This window comes from Chelonoidis abingdonii, chromosome 3, assembly GCF_003597395.2.
Source record: "Chelonoidis abingdonii isolate Lonesome George chromosome 3, CheloAbing_2.0, whole genome shotgun sequence".
In the NCBI taxonomy this organism is placed as follows: domain Eukaryota; kingdom Metazoa; phylum Chordata; order Testudines; family Testudinidae; genus Chelonoidis; species Chelonoidis abingdonii.
In genome coordinates, this window is record NC_133771.1 from 151,300,239 (window position 1) to 151,313,905 (window position 13,667).

The 13,667-nt window shown below is 39.5% G+C and overlaps 1 protein-coding gene across 2 annotated transcripts in view; it reads left to right on the plus strand.

The window, feature by feature from the left end:
* FEZ2 (fasciculation and elongation protein zeta 2) overlaps positions 1-4,407 on the plus strand; it is a 51,756-nt gene extending 47,349 nt beyond the window's left edge. For both annotated transcript variants that reach the window (XM_032772391.2, XM_032772390.2), the window contains one exon: positions 1,680-4,407. In XM_032772391.2, coding sequence (XP_032628282.1) covers positions 1,680-1,696 — 17 coding nt within the window. In that variant the 3' untranslated portion in view covers positions 1,697-4,407. The remainder of the gene's footprint in view (positions 1-1,679) is intronic.
* Positions 4,408-13,667: the final 9,260 nt, after the last annotated feature.

Genomic DNA, 13,667 nt, shown 5'->3' on the forward strand with positions numbered 1-13,667 from the left:
GGGGAAATAATGAAAATAACATTTTAGTTTGTGCATTTTACAGCACTTTGTGCAAACTGCAGAGCAGAGATGAATTTCGGCTAGTGAGTGTTCTTAGGTGTTACTTACAATAATAGTAGGTACAAAATGTTCAGATGAGTATGATTAAGTTAATCATGTCCCTTTAATATTCTCACAGCAGCCTTCACTCTGCCTACTTGCATACACAGTATGCATTACAATACTATAATTTCATTGCATGATCAAATAACAGGATGCTATTCAGTAAATATTACATCATTATACACAAAGGAATAAAACTTTTCTGTAATTGGTAAGAATACAGTATGTAGAATTTTTCATTATTGTGTGACATGATTGTATATAGACTTTGTTGAAATATATGAATGCAAAGGGCCAAAGATACATTTGCTGATGGCCGCGTGTAAAAAACCCTAAATAGATACCTATAGCTTGAATCTTTTGATTTGTTGAATTAAATCTCTAGCCTTAACAATACATTACAGTAGTTTTTTTACATACATTATATATTACCATTGTGATAAACTCATCTATGAAAGCCAATTAGATTTCCTTATTCTTGACACACAGACATTTATAAGTTTAAATAATACTTTCCTATTTGAAAAATTACTTTATTAAGTTCATATGAACACTTTACCAGAGTAAGCTCCTTTTTAAAATCTTCCATTCTTACAGTAACACAAACTGACTGGCTTAAAACTTGTAACTAATCTGAGTATTCTTGCCTCGTTGCCCATAAATGAAAAAATAGTGGTTATGAAGGTAGTTCAAGAAAAATATTGCTACACATGCCACCAAGTAAAATGGAATAAAATGTGTGTATTTGTCTTTCTGTCAAATTAAATAGTTTTTAATTATTCTTCTGACCCCCGATATTTAGATTGTGGAAGTGGTATGATTTCCCATCTTTGAACTTGTTTCTTTTATCCCGCACCTGATCTTTTAAGTTACCAATAAGGGCTGAAACTGAATTTTTGTTTTAAATTAAAAGTCAAAAATGTAACTGTCAGTGTTTTTATTTTTAAATTGTGAACATGTTTCTGATAATAAGGGAGTTTATTTTCTTGTCGTTATTGTTTAAAGTTTTTGTGTTTCTTTGTTACAACCTGACTTCTTTGTTTGCTTTTGTGTTGTGCTAGCATTGGTTTGAAAGCTGGATTGCTCTGAGGTTTGTCTCTTTTAGATGCAAAACAGGAATGAGTGTGAAGGACATGTCTTTGTCTTCCCACTTTACGTGATACACAGGGTACACACAACAAGCTTAGAATTGTCATCTAAAATTTTCAATACATACTTCAATATTTCACTGCATGGTAGCACTTGCACTTTTTCTGGAATGTTCCATGAAATTATAGTTAATTCCTCAGGATAGAAAGTTTGTTAAATGTAAAGTGTAAAAACACCATTATTTAAGACATGATCTTTAGTTAACTCATTTCTGTGTAATATTAGTTAGTAATAGCATTTTTTGTCATAAAGTTTTCTTTTGGGAAGAGGGTTGCAGTTTAATTATCTATTTCAATTCTAGATTTTATTCACTGCTTTTAGACTATAGATCTAAGCATTCTTCATGTTTGTTTACTGTACCCTGCAATGTGTTTATGCACAGTGTGTTCAGTGAGATTTATGCCTGTATATTTGTGGTTCTTTTGCAGTTCTGTGTCCGACATGAAAAGTGCTGCTTTACTTCAGAAGTACCCAGGCTCCTTCCTGTGACAAGAAGCTTTCCAGAGATAGTTCATAGTATTTTCTTTCCATTTGGCACTGTATCTAAACCTGTATGTATTTACTTTCCATGTCTGTTTGGATTTTTGGATCATACAGTAGGCCTTTTGGGCATGATGATAGAACTTACACGCTTTTCATTTGATGGTGCAATGTGCTTGAGCATAGAACAAACATTGTACAGTTTTACTCACAAGCTTTGGTTTGGCTTTTTAAAATCTTTTACACATTGTGTAACATAGTAATCCCTCCCACATATTTCATTGTTGGGGAAAGAAAACTAAATTTTAAATACTGTAAATAAAATAAGCCTATAATTTTAACTAATCTGCAGTGTAAAAAAAAACAAAACACCTCTGTTCTTATATCAAACTTGCAAAAGGGATCATAGCCAAGCCTGCACTGAAGAATTCCATTGAAGTTCTTCAGTGGACATTCCAAAACAGTGATAGTGGAAACTGGCACTGAACACTTTTTTTTAAAAAAAGCAGTAATTCAGATTAAAACTATAATACTGTATTGTTCAGACATTGAACAGATATTCTGATGCTCTTCACGAGGAAGAATCAGTGTCTCTGCTCCCTTTACTTGCTACCTGATTTACATAAACTTCAAAATATTAGATGATAATTCTTCATCACTCTTATTTTCTATTGGTTCAGTTTTTAATAATTAATGTCTGTTGAGACCTGGTATGTTCCCTCATTATTGCTATCATTTTAGTACTCATGGTAAATATTTGGATAATATTTTATAGGCCGCAGTATTAAACAAATATTTTAAGATGCTCAGTGTCCTTTAATTATGTGTAGTGTTTGAGAAATGGTCATTCTCATTTCCAAGACTGTTACGTTGAAACTTTCATTACCATGTACTTATAAGGCATCCTACAGATCTGGCTCTTGTAACTCCCTGTCTGTAATGATGTTAGACCTGTACCTAGATGTCATTGATGGGGAACATATTTTATAAATCATATTAAATATCTTTTCTAGTCTTAGAGCAAGTCCAGTGGTGTGAAAAGAGAAGTAAATGCCAGTAGAAAGAAAGTAACTGTTTTTAGGTTTGATTCCATATTTATTATATATATTTATACTATAGAAGCCCCCAGAGCCAGCCATGGTACAAATACATAGGCAGATACAATCCCAAAGAGCTTATAATCAAAATTTTTTCTCAAGAATTTGCTTCTGTTCCTTTATCTTAAAATCTTAGTGATGAAGAATCTGTTCTAGAATAATTTTCACAATGTAATACTTTTAAGAATCTGCTTATTAGTAGCAGATACTACCAGTTCTTCCACTTGATTAGCAGAGCACATCAATTAAGAACTTGGCACTCAGTAATGCAGTTTTCCTTCTGGATTCAGTTACAGTATTATAATTGAACTTCAGTATTATGTGTCCATTGTGCCTGTCTTTTTTCCCCCCCCCCAGAATATTCAGAACTCAGAATCTATAGCCATTACACTGCTTGGTCAGCAGTGGACAACCTGCTTGAGCAGGATGATGTCTAAGTATTATTTCACCTGTCAATGAGATGCTCCTTTTGATCTGCTTAAATGGTTATGTTTCTGTGAAGAGAGTCTTGCCTGTATTATTCTTTTTCTTTAATAGTTCTTCTATAAAGAAAAATATTGTTTCCTCTGCTGATATGTTGTGAATTCAACATGGCATTCCTTGTGGTTTTTTGCTGAATGTGTTGTTTTTCTGTAGAATGTTTCATTTCAACCGATTGTCTTCTAGTTTTCAACTAAGAAATAATCCTATTCCATTATTTCAGTATAGAAGCTGAGAAACAACAGATCAGTGACCTCAAACCTGGTGAGAACCATTGTATATCTCCAAGCCAGGTCTATTCAAAGGTACTTCCTGGTGCTGTCTAGTCCTAAAATGAACGCCTGACAATAAGGTTCAATCCTGCAGGGTATTGAGCATTCTAGCCTTGATCCAGCAAAGAACTTAAGATACTGATTTCTGTGGGACTTCTTATGTTAAAGTTACTTAAAGTTACACAGGCTTAAGTGGATCAGGGCCAGAGTGCTCAGCATCTTGCAGGATAGAACCTATTAGTGCTTGGCATTCCTCTGTGCATTCAGTGAGACCAACTCCAGGACAGTGCTGCTGTTTTCAAGGAAGAAGTTCTCAAAAAAGTAGAATTGAATGGTGGTCCTACTAGGAGTTGTAATTTTTGGTAGAGCTGAATTTTCACATGCAGTTCAGACTCAAGTTCCACATTGCCTCATCAGTCTCAAAGGTATGAAATCCAGTGCATTGGAGTCAAGGTGCCAGGTAGATCTTTCAGTATGCTCCCTGCACGTTATTCATCAACATTCAGATGCAGGCAAAATTTCCCTCAAAGCAAATGTGCAGATTTGTATGTAATATAGGGATGTTCAAATCTATGTACATTTATTATTATTTCCATACTTTTTAAATAGTTTTAGTTCTGGGGGAGACATACGGAATTTTCCACTGTACCCATCACTTTGCCATTTGTGATGCCTAGTGTTTGCAGAGTATCCTATTTCTAACATTTCTTTGGGACACTTAGCTAAATTACACTGTAGGTTTTTTTAACTAATATTTTGATATTTTTGTTTTGTTTTCTTTATTTATTATAGCAACTGAAACTTTAATGAAGTTATTTGTCTGAGAATTAAGGTGACTATTTAATACAGTAATGATTCTGGGGATTGCAACTACTGGACTTGTTTTGCTGAGTACAATATTGGAAGCCAGGACAGAGATGTGTGTGCCTGATCCTGAACCACTGAAGTCAGTGGTTGCAGGATCAAGCCCTATGAGTGGAGGAAGCGAAGAAGACGTTAAGCTGGAAAGGCAGGGACAGAGGTGTCTCCTGAGTTGCCGTCTTTCTCCTTGGATGAGAAAGGGACATGCAGAGAACCACAGTTCTCTACCCATCTCCTTTACCGCAAAAGGGGAGAGGTTTCCCCATGGCTTGATCATTCCTTGGCCCTCTGCTGAGTTAGGAATGAGGAGAGAAATGTCCCCATGAGTGTTTTCCGTCTTTAAATAGGTAAAAGAAACAAATGCTCTCAAGTTTCCCTGTGTACCCCTACTCCTGGGGTGGGCAAAGGAGGTAAGAGATGATAGGTAAAGAGGGTAGTTGGAGGATTAGCTAAGTTAGGGAGAATGGAGGCAGAACAGGAAATGCAAGGTGCTAGGAACATGGGAGAAGAGGAGAAAAGAAATGGAACACAGGTAGCGGAAAAATCAGAAAAGCATTTGGGGGAAAAATTGAAATAATAATCTTAGAATTTAATATTTTAGGAAAACAGACATTGCCAAAAAAGTGCAAAGGATATACCAAAATATACTATGTAGTCTGAACCTCCTAAAAATGTCCTTAGCTATGGAGAAGTTCCTGACAAAAATTGTCTGCCCTACCAGACTGAATTGAATTTTTTAAGTATTCTGTATGCAGTGTTTTTGTAGCCGTGTTTGTCCCTGTGTAAGTATTCTGTGTAAACCTCGCCTATAAAAGCCTGGCACTGAGCAACAAAAGCTGAAAATGGGTAATGTGCACAGGGGCATCCCTAGACATTTTGCCGCCCCAAGCACGGCAGGCAGGCTGCCTTCGGCGGCTTGCCTGTGGAGGGTCCACTGGTCCCGCGGCTTCAGTCCTCCGAAGCCGTGGGACCAGCGGACCCTCCGCAGGCAAGCCGCCGAAGGCAGCCTGCCTGCCGCCCTCATGGTGACCAGCAGAGCCCCCCCTCACCCCCCCCTGCAGCTTGCCGCCACAAGCACGCGCTTGGCATGCTGGGCCCTGGAGCCGCCCCTGAATGTGCACCCAAACCAGCGAATAAATTTGCAGCCTGCTAGTAACTTTTTTCTGTAACTTTTACGCACTTAAGGCTCTCTGTGCATTTGGGCCTTGGAGCAATACTGTGTCTTGTGCTTTTTCAAAGAGCCAGAATTCCCTAGCTCCTGGATATTTCCAGAGCGCTGAGAGTGATGTCAGAGAGCAGTTGCTGACAATTTCAGGATTCCTGTAAGTCATAAGGATAGGCCCCTACTAAGCATTTTTAATTTGGGAAAGATCTGGGAGCAAGACGTTTTAAAAAACTAAATGGTATTAAATCACCAAAAATCGGTGTTCATCAAAGAAAGCTGATATACATTTCTCCCCCTCCTCCCCTATTTCATGTAGTTCAGGTTTTTCATTTTATAGATTTGCCCACTAGCTGGCTGGAATAAGAGGGCAAACTAGTTGAGCTTCAGTCCAGATAGGAAGCATGCTCATTGTCTGGGGCAAACTACCAGTAAAACATCAACAATAATATCAGCTCTCTTCTGCTGAAGGGCTGTTACTGGATCCTCAGCTGTTTCTAGTAGTGGCCAAGAATATTTTGTATCATCTATGCTAGGTCAGGACGTTGTAACCTTTTCTTTGGGATGTCACCAGTGTAATTCATGCCTTTGTCACCTCCAGATTGTATTACCTCAACATCCTACATGCTTTAATACCACCCGGAAATTACAGCTAGTGCAGAATATGGCAGCTTGTGTGCTTGGCAACAGTGCAGAGCACTTAACACCTGTGTTGATAATCAATCAACACTAGCTTCCTATTAATTTCCACATTAATTTAAGATGTTTTTAATTTATAAAGCCCTAAAATGGTGTAGGTCATAGGTAGCTCTGGAACTACCTCTTCAACTATGACTCCAGCTATGACAGCTAAAATCCAGTGAAGCACTTTAACCTAACATCCTTCTAATTCTGTCAGGAAGGGACTGAAGGCAATGGTTTTTTTTAGTGAAATAATCTCAACTTTGAAATGTGTTGTCCCCATTGATCCACCAGAGCCCAGATTTGTTGATCATCAGGTCACTCTGCAAAGCTCACCTCTTTTTCTGCCAGGTTTTTTCTGAGAAGGTGGACTGTATTGGATGTTGGGGCAGTCTTAACCTTAGTGGACTTGGGTGAATTTCATATTTTGGGTATTGGTCCTAATTTGTATGTTTAATACTTTGCACAAGAGTCTAGAGCTTCATAAATGTCTGTCCATAAATTCAGATGTGCATTCGTGATGTCTTTCAAAATTTCCATCACAAAGTACCACAAGTTAAAAAAATAAAACTGGAGAGAGGCATGAATCTGAGTCAGATTTATTTGTATTACTTCATCTCAAGGGACCTATGTAAACTGAAGGCGCTTTTTTTAAAAGCCTAGGAGAAACTCTGAAATTAAAAGATCTGGTTAATATCAAGAGTTGAGACATTACTCCTTATTCGTTACCCATTGTAGTTCTCAAGATCTTTCCAAACAAATGTAATAGATATCAGTGGACTCTCAGGAGATTCCATAAAGCAGATCTAATACTGAACAAGAAGTGTTAAAGATGGTTTTTGCACAGACGGGTTGTTAATTTATCCCATTTCTTAATATGTCTGTTCTAAAGCCAAGAAAGCATAAAGTATTGTTTGCAAACGCTTTGTTCTTGATGTTAAGCCTAATCTCTTGTCCCATTATTCAAATTCTTTACTTTCAGCCTAACTCAAGATCTTCATCTCTGTTCATTTATGCTTTTTGAGCAGTGGTCGCCTACTGGTTAGCTGAACTGGTGCAAACAGCACTGATTAATAAATCTCATTAAGGAGGGGAACTAATTGTTACATTTTTTCTATTTGATGGTTCTATGAGGCTCACTGCAAGTGTTGCATTGATTTATTTTATTTTATTTTATTTTTTGTTCTCTAAGTGCTAATGTCTTCCTCATATTTATGACTCTTGTGTTCCATGCTGTTTAATATTTTTCTATCTAGTCCCTTTAGGTATTTGCCTTTGTTAAAACTTTATTCAATAAAAATTAATATTAAATGTCAACATTATTTCATTTATTATAAAATTCTTAATACAGAAAATGCATTCAGATTTCTTCAAAGAATCAGTGGTAACTTTAGAGAACAGACTGAATGCACAGGATACAAAAAATATGACTAACATATATGTAAAAGTTCTTCTAATTAAATTAGAATTAGCTATGAACAATATGTCCAGATTGAGTTTGTTTGTTAAAACATAAAGCACCAGATTCTGATCTCACCAGTTTTTCTGCAATTAAATTAGTCCCTTTTTAATTGTTGAGATAATAATCAAGCTCATGGTTTGATAATACACAGATGTCTGTAATCCAGTGATACAACCAGATTTCCCAGATGCTGCAATATCCCTAGATGTCAAAAAGGCAATTGCCCAGCTCACTTGGGAATGCAGAATATATGTCTAGCAATTCCATGGTTTCAATTAAGACACAAAATGTCCTATCATCTAGTGCGCTGCTAAAATTTCAGTTAATTTTGTATCTTCAGAAAAATTCCTTCTATCTAGGGGTACCCTGAGGAATGTCCTCTCATTCTTTTTATTACTGCTATTATCCAACATACAGAACTTTATACTAAACGTTTTACATGCTGTGATACAGCATGGCCAGAAGGCAGCATAAGAGTGTTAGCAGGGGGCCTTATTCCCTGCCAAGGGAGGAAGGTTTGCTTTAGATTAACTAGAACAGCTGTGTCCAATTAGAGCACCTGACTCCAGTTAGAGCACCTGACTCCAGTCATGGGATATAAACCCCTGCTTCAGTCAGACAGGGTGTGGTAGTTGAAGGAGAAAGGTTGGATTGGAGCAGAGTGCAGATTGCAGAAGAGAAGAGTTTGTCCAGAGAGAAATAGAAGGTTTGGAGGAGTGCTGCGGTGGATTGGGAAGCCCAACAGAAACCCTAGGTAAGGGGCACCAGGCTTGTATAGAAGAGAGGCGAGAAGCCCTTCACAAGCTGACGGGTATGAGAGGGAAGTAACCCAGGGGAAGAAACCGCTAGTCAAGTGGTTCACCACAACCCCAGGGCTCCTGGGTTGGGACCTGGAGTAGAGGGCGGGCCCAGGTCCCTCCCTCTCCACTCCCCTCCTCCAAGGACACTAGGGGAATGATTTAAGAACTGGTTCAGAGGCAAGCAATAGCGCCCTGAACCTACCCCAGAGAAGAGAAAGCGCGAGACCCAGCACAACAGTACCAGCAATTTGCCACAATGCAAACAATGCTATGCTTACCTAGAATACCACTATTCAGTGGAAAAAATAGTTTTTAGTGTACAGTCTCTAAAATACAACACTCCAATGCAGAAAAATGCTCCACACCTCATCCCTCTCAGATTTTGGGAGGCACTTCAGATTCTTAAACCTTGGGTCAAGTGCTGTAGCTATCTTTAGAAATCTCACATTGGTGGTACCTTCTTTATGTTTTGTCAAATCTGCAGCAAAAGTGTTCTTAAAATGAACAACGTGCTGAGTCATCATCCAAGATTCCTATAACATAAAATATGTGGTAGAATGTGGATAAAACAGAGCAGAAGACATACAATTCTCCCCCAAGGAGTTCAGTCACAAATTTAATTAGTGCATTATTTTTTTAATGAGCGTCATCAGCATCTAAGCATGTCCTCTGGAATGGTGGCCGAAGCATGAAGAGAGAGACAAATATTTAGCAAATCTGGCATGAAAATACCTTGCAAGGCCGGCTACAAAAGTCTCATGCGAATGCCTGTTCTCACTTTCTGGTGACATTGTAAACAAGAAGTGGGCAGTATTATCTCCTGTAAATATAAACAAACTTGTTTGTCTTAGCGATTGGCTTAACAAGAAGTAGGACTGAGTGGACTTGTCGGCTCTAAAGTTTTACATTGTTTATTTCTGAGTGAAATTATGTAACAAAAAATTACATTTGTAAGTCACATTTTCATGATGAAAAGATTGCACTACAGTACTTGTATTAGGTGAATTGAAAAATACTATTTCTTTTATGATTTTATAGTGCAAATATTAGTAATAAAAATAATACAAAGTGAGCAGTGCACACTTTGTATTCTGTGTTGTAATTGAAATCAATATATTTGAAAAATGTACAAAAACATCCAAAAATGTTTAATAAATTTTAATTGGTATTCTGTTTAACAGTACAATTAAAACTGCAGTTAATTGTGATTAATTTTTGGAGTTAATCACTTGAGTTAACTGTGATTAATCAACGGCCCTACTCTAAATCTTTTCCTTTGACTTCCGAAGAATTTTTGTGAGTCTGGATGTTTATATAGGCACCAGTGGCAGCCAATACTGAGGACATACAAGTGTCTGGAATAGCAGTTTTGGGTTCTGGTTAATTTGGCAACAGTGAAGAGGAAATTGGGTACAGAACCACAATCTCAGAGATCTCTAGTGGACACCAACTATTACAAACACAAGTATCCTGGCTCTGACATGTTTGGTATGAATGGCAAATGCCTTGGATTCCTTGGTATAAAAACTGCATTGTTTGGATGCAAAGAGAGTTTTATCATTCTATTTGAGTAGGACTAAAGACTTTAGATCTTCACATAAATAGTTTGTGTCATATGCTGGTAACTGTAAAGGAAACCCTGTTTCCACACAAACGTTGTTGAGGTGGGTCAGAGGGTGTATAGTGGAAACTTATAAGGGTGTATCACAGTCTCCCCCTCTCCAACTGAAAGCACATTCCACTAGGGTTCTGGCAGCCTTGGTGGCAGGTTTGAAGTGTGTTCTGATGATAGAGATTTGTAGAGCAGCCCTGTAGAGTTCTATAGACAAATTCACAAAACCTACCTTGTTAGATATTTCAGCCAGGTCACATGCAGAGTTTGGTAGATCACTGCCACAGTCCTTATTTAGTTAGGACTCCTTACCCATAGTCCTAGATAATATGCATACTACTGACTAAATTGTCTCACGAGTGGGAACGTGCAAAAGACATTCACAGAAGAAAAGATTGTTACTTGTAACCAAGATCTTGGAAATGGACTGTGCATATTCACACTGCCTGTCCTCCTTCTCCTCTTTTACGGAGTCCTATCTTCTACTGCTCTGTATTAGCAGTGGAAGGAACTGAGGCGGTAACCACCAGTGACGACCTATTTATAGCCACACCCTCAAAATGTACTTATAGCCTGAGGGTGGTGAGGGCATAGAATCACAGAATTGTAGGACTGGAAGGGACCTCAAGAGGTCATCTAGTCCAGTCCCCTACACTCATGGCAAGACTAAGTATTATCTAGATCATTCCTGACAGGTTTGTCTAATCTGCTCTTAAAAATCTCCAATGATGGAGATTCCACAACCTCCCTAGACAATTTATTCCAGTGCTTATCCACCCTGACAGGAAGTTTTTCGTAATGTCCAACCTAAACCTCTCTTGCTGCAATTTAAGCCCATTGCTTCTTGTCCTGTCCTCAGAGGTTAAGAACAATTTTTCTCCCTCCTCCTTGCAACAACCTTTTATGTGCTTGTAAACTGTTATCAGGTCCTCTCTCAGTCTTCTCTTCTCTAGACTAGACAAACCCAATTATTTCAATCTTCGTTATAGCTCATGTTTTCTAGACCTTTAATCATTTTTGTTGCCCTTCTTGGGATTTTCTCCACTTTGTCCACATCTTTCTTGAAATGTGGTGCCCAGAACTGGACACAGTTCTCTAGTGGAGGCCTAATCAGCATAGAGTAGAGCAGAAGAATTACTTCTCGTGTCTTGATTACAACACTCCTGCTCATATATCCCAGAATGATGTTTGATTCATATTTAGCTTGTGATCCATGCTGTCCCCCAAATCCTTTTCTGTGGTACTTCTTCCTAGGCAGTCATTTCCCATTTTGTATGTGTGCAACTGATTGTTCCTTCCTAAGTGGCGTACTTTGCATTTATCTTTATTGAATTTCATGCGAGCAGTTGACTAGGCACTGCTAGAACAAGGCTGCATTGTTCAATGGCACCTGTCGGTGCATGTCAAGCCTTGATTACAAGTAAGTAATGTTCATTTTTCTATGCTCTGCCCACAGTCCTATATCCATTGTGATAGACCCAGGCCAGCTGGGAACAGCAGAGTAGTAGAAGGGAGATATACTGGCCACTGGATAAGCTGTTTTCTGTTCCCTGAGTGACCAGAGCAGGGTCTGCTCCAGGCTGAGAACACCTGACTCCAATTAATCTGCTAAGGGTCAGGTGAGGCTGTTAAGCACCTGACTCTAATTAAGGCCCCCTCTTTTGCTATAAAAGGGCTCACTCCAGTCAGGCCAAAGGGAGCCAGAGGAGAGGAAGTGCGTGTGAGGAACTGGGAGCAAGAGGCATGCAAGAAGCTGAGAGTGAGTAGGCGTACTGCTGGAGGACTGAGAATTGTTACCAGACATCAGGAGGAACGTCCAGTGGTGAAGACAAAGAAGGTGTTGGGAGGCCATGGGGAAGTAGCGGAGGGAGTTGTAGATGTTGTGCAACTGTACCAGGAGGCACTCTAGACAGCTGCAGTCCACAGGGCCCTGGGCTGGAACCCGGAGTAAAGGGCGGGCCTGGGTTCCCCCCAGACCTCCCAACTCCTGATCAAACATAGGAGGAATTGACCTGGCCTGTGGCTTCTACTAGAGGGGAAGGTCTCTGGACTGTTTCCCAACCCACAGGGTGAATCTGTGAGGCAAGCAAATCCGCCAATAAGCGTAGGATCCACCAAGGTAGAGGAGGAACTTTGTCACTCCATTTATTTGTTGCCAAAATATATTCATAATATGAGTATCTTCACTCATCGTTCAGTAGTGGAATAGTTACCAATACTGATATTTATATCACATTACTCTACATAATAAACATCCCTTCAGGCTACTTCCAGACTCAGGGAGACATTGCTGCATCAGTTTACAGATGGTTTATATTATAAAGGTTACATTTTCAACCATGAGAGTGAAACACTTGTTGATTTATAAATGGAAGCTTAGATTCTTAATCACAAGATGAAGCCGCATAGGGAGCTGCTACAAGCCAGACCAATCACTTCCTGGAGAATTTAAATGCATGGTTTCTATTTCTCTCCTGAGGTCCTGATAGCTTGGTTTACAGTTTACAGTAATGCAGAGGGACTGGATGTATAATGCAGTCTTGTTATCCAAGCCAAATCTCCAGTGTTACATCCTCTGCCCTGGTAAGTGGTGAATGAAAAGATTGTGTGGTTAAAGGCTCTAAGCAGGGGCCTTGTCCTGTTTTAGTGATCCAGCCTAGTTTACAACCATGATGTAAAGGGCTCTTTAATATATAGATTGGACCTTACCCAATGAGGTAAATATATTGACGTGTTCCCCCCATCCCCACCCTCCTTTATTTAATGAATGGCTCCGCAAAGAGAAAGCTGTCATCTTCTGGACCTAGTCTATTTGTTTCCAAATAGAGGTCAACCTATATCTGTGCTGCCTTACAGTGTTTGTCATCAGAGCTGCGCTGTATTACAGAATGGGGATCAATGAGTTCTTCTTCGAGTGCTTGCTCATATCCATTCCAATTAGGTGTGCGCGCACCGCATGCACATTCGTCGGAAGATTTTTACCCTAGCAACACTCGATGGGTCAGCAGGGCGCCCCCTGGAGTGGCGCCGCTATGGTGCTGGATATATACCCCTGCCAACCCAGCCGCCCTTCAGTTCCTTCTTATCGCCTGTGTCGGTCGTTGGAACAGTGGAGCGCAGCTTAGCTGACCTCCGCTTCCCTAGCTACTCATAGTTCTTGTGTATATAGTTATAATCCTTTTATTTATATATACTTATGTGTTTTTTCTTTACTAGCATAGTTAGTTTATAATAGTTAGCGGGGTTCGGGGAGTAGCCCCTTCCCCGCAACCAGTTGCGGAGCCCATGTCCGGCTCACCCGTTCTTAGACTGCGCTTGGCCGACCTCAGGCCGTTGCTGACAGGAGATCCACACGACTCCTGTTTACGGTGCCTCATCGGGGAATGCATTTCACAGCTAAGTGCCCATTTGCAAGGCGTTTAAGCCGAGAACAAAATCGGAGCAGCACTTTCATTTCCCCTCCACCTTCTGCACGAGCGCTGGCTACTCGGCGGACAGAAGCGCCTCCT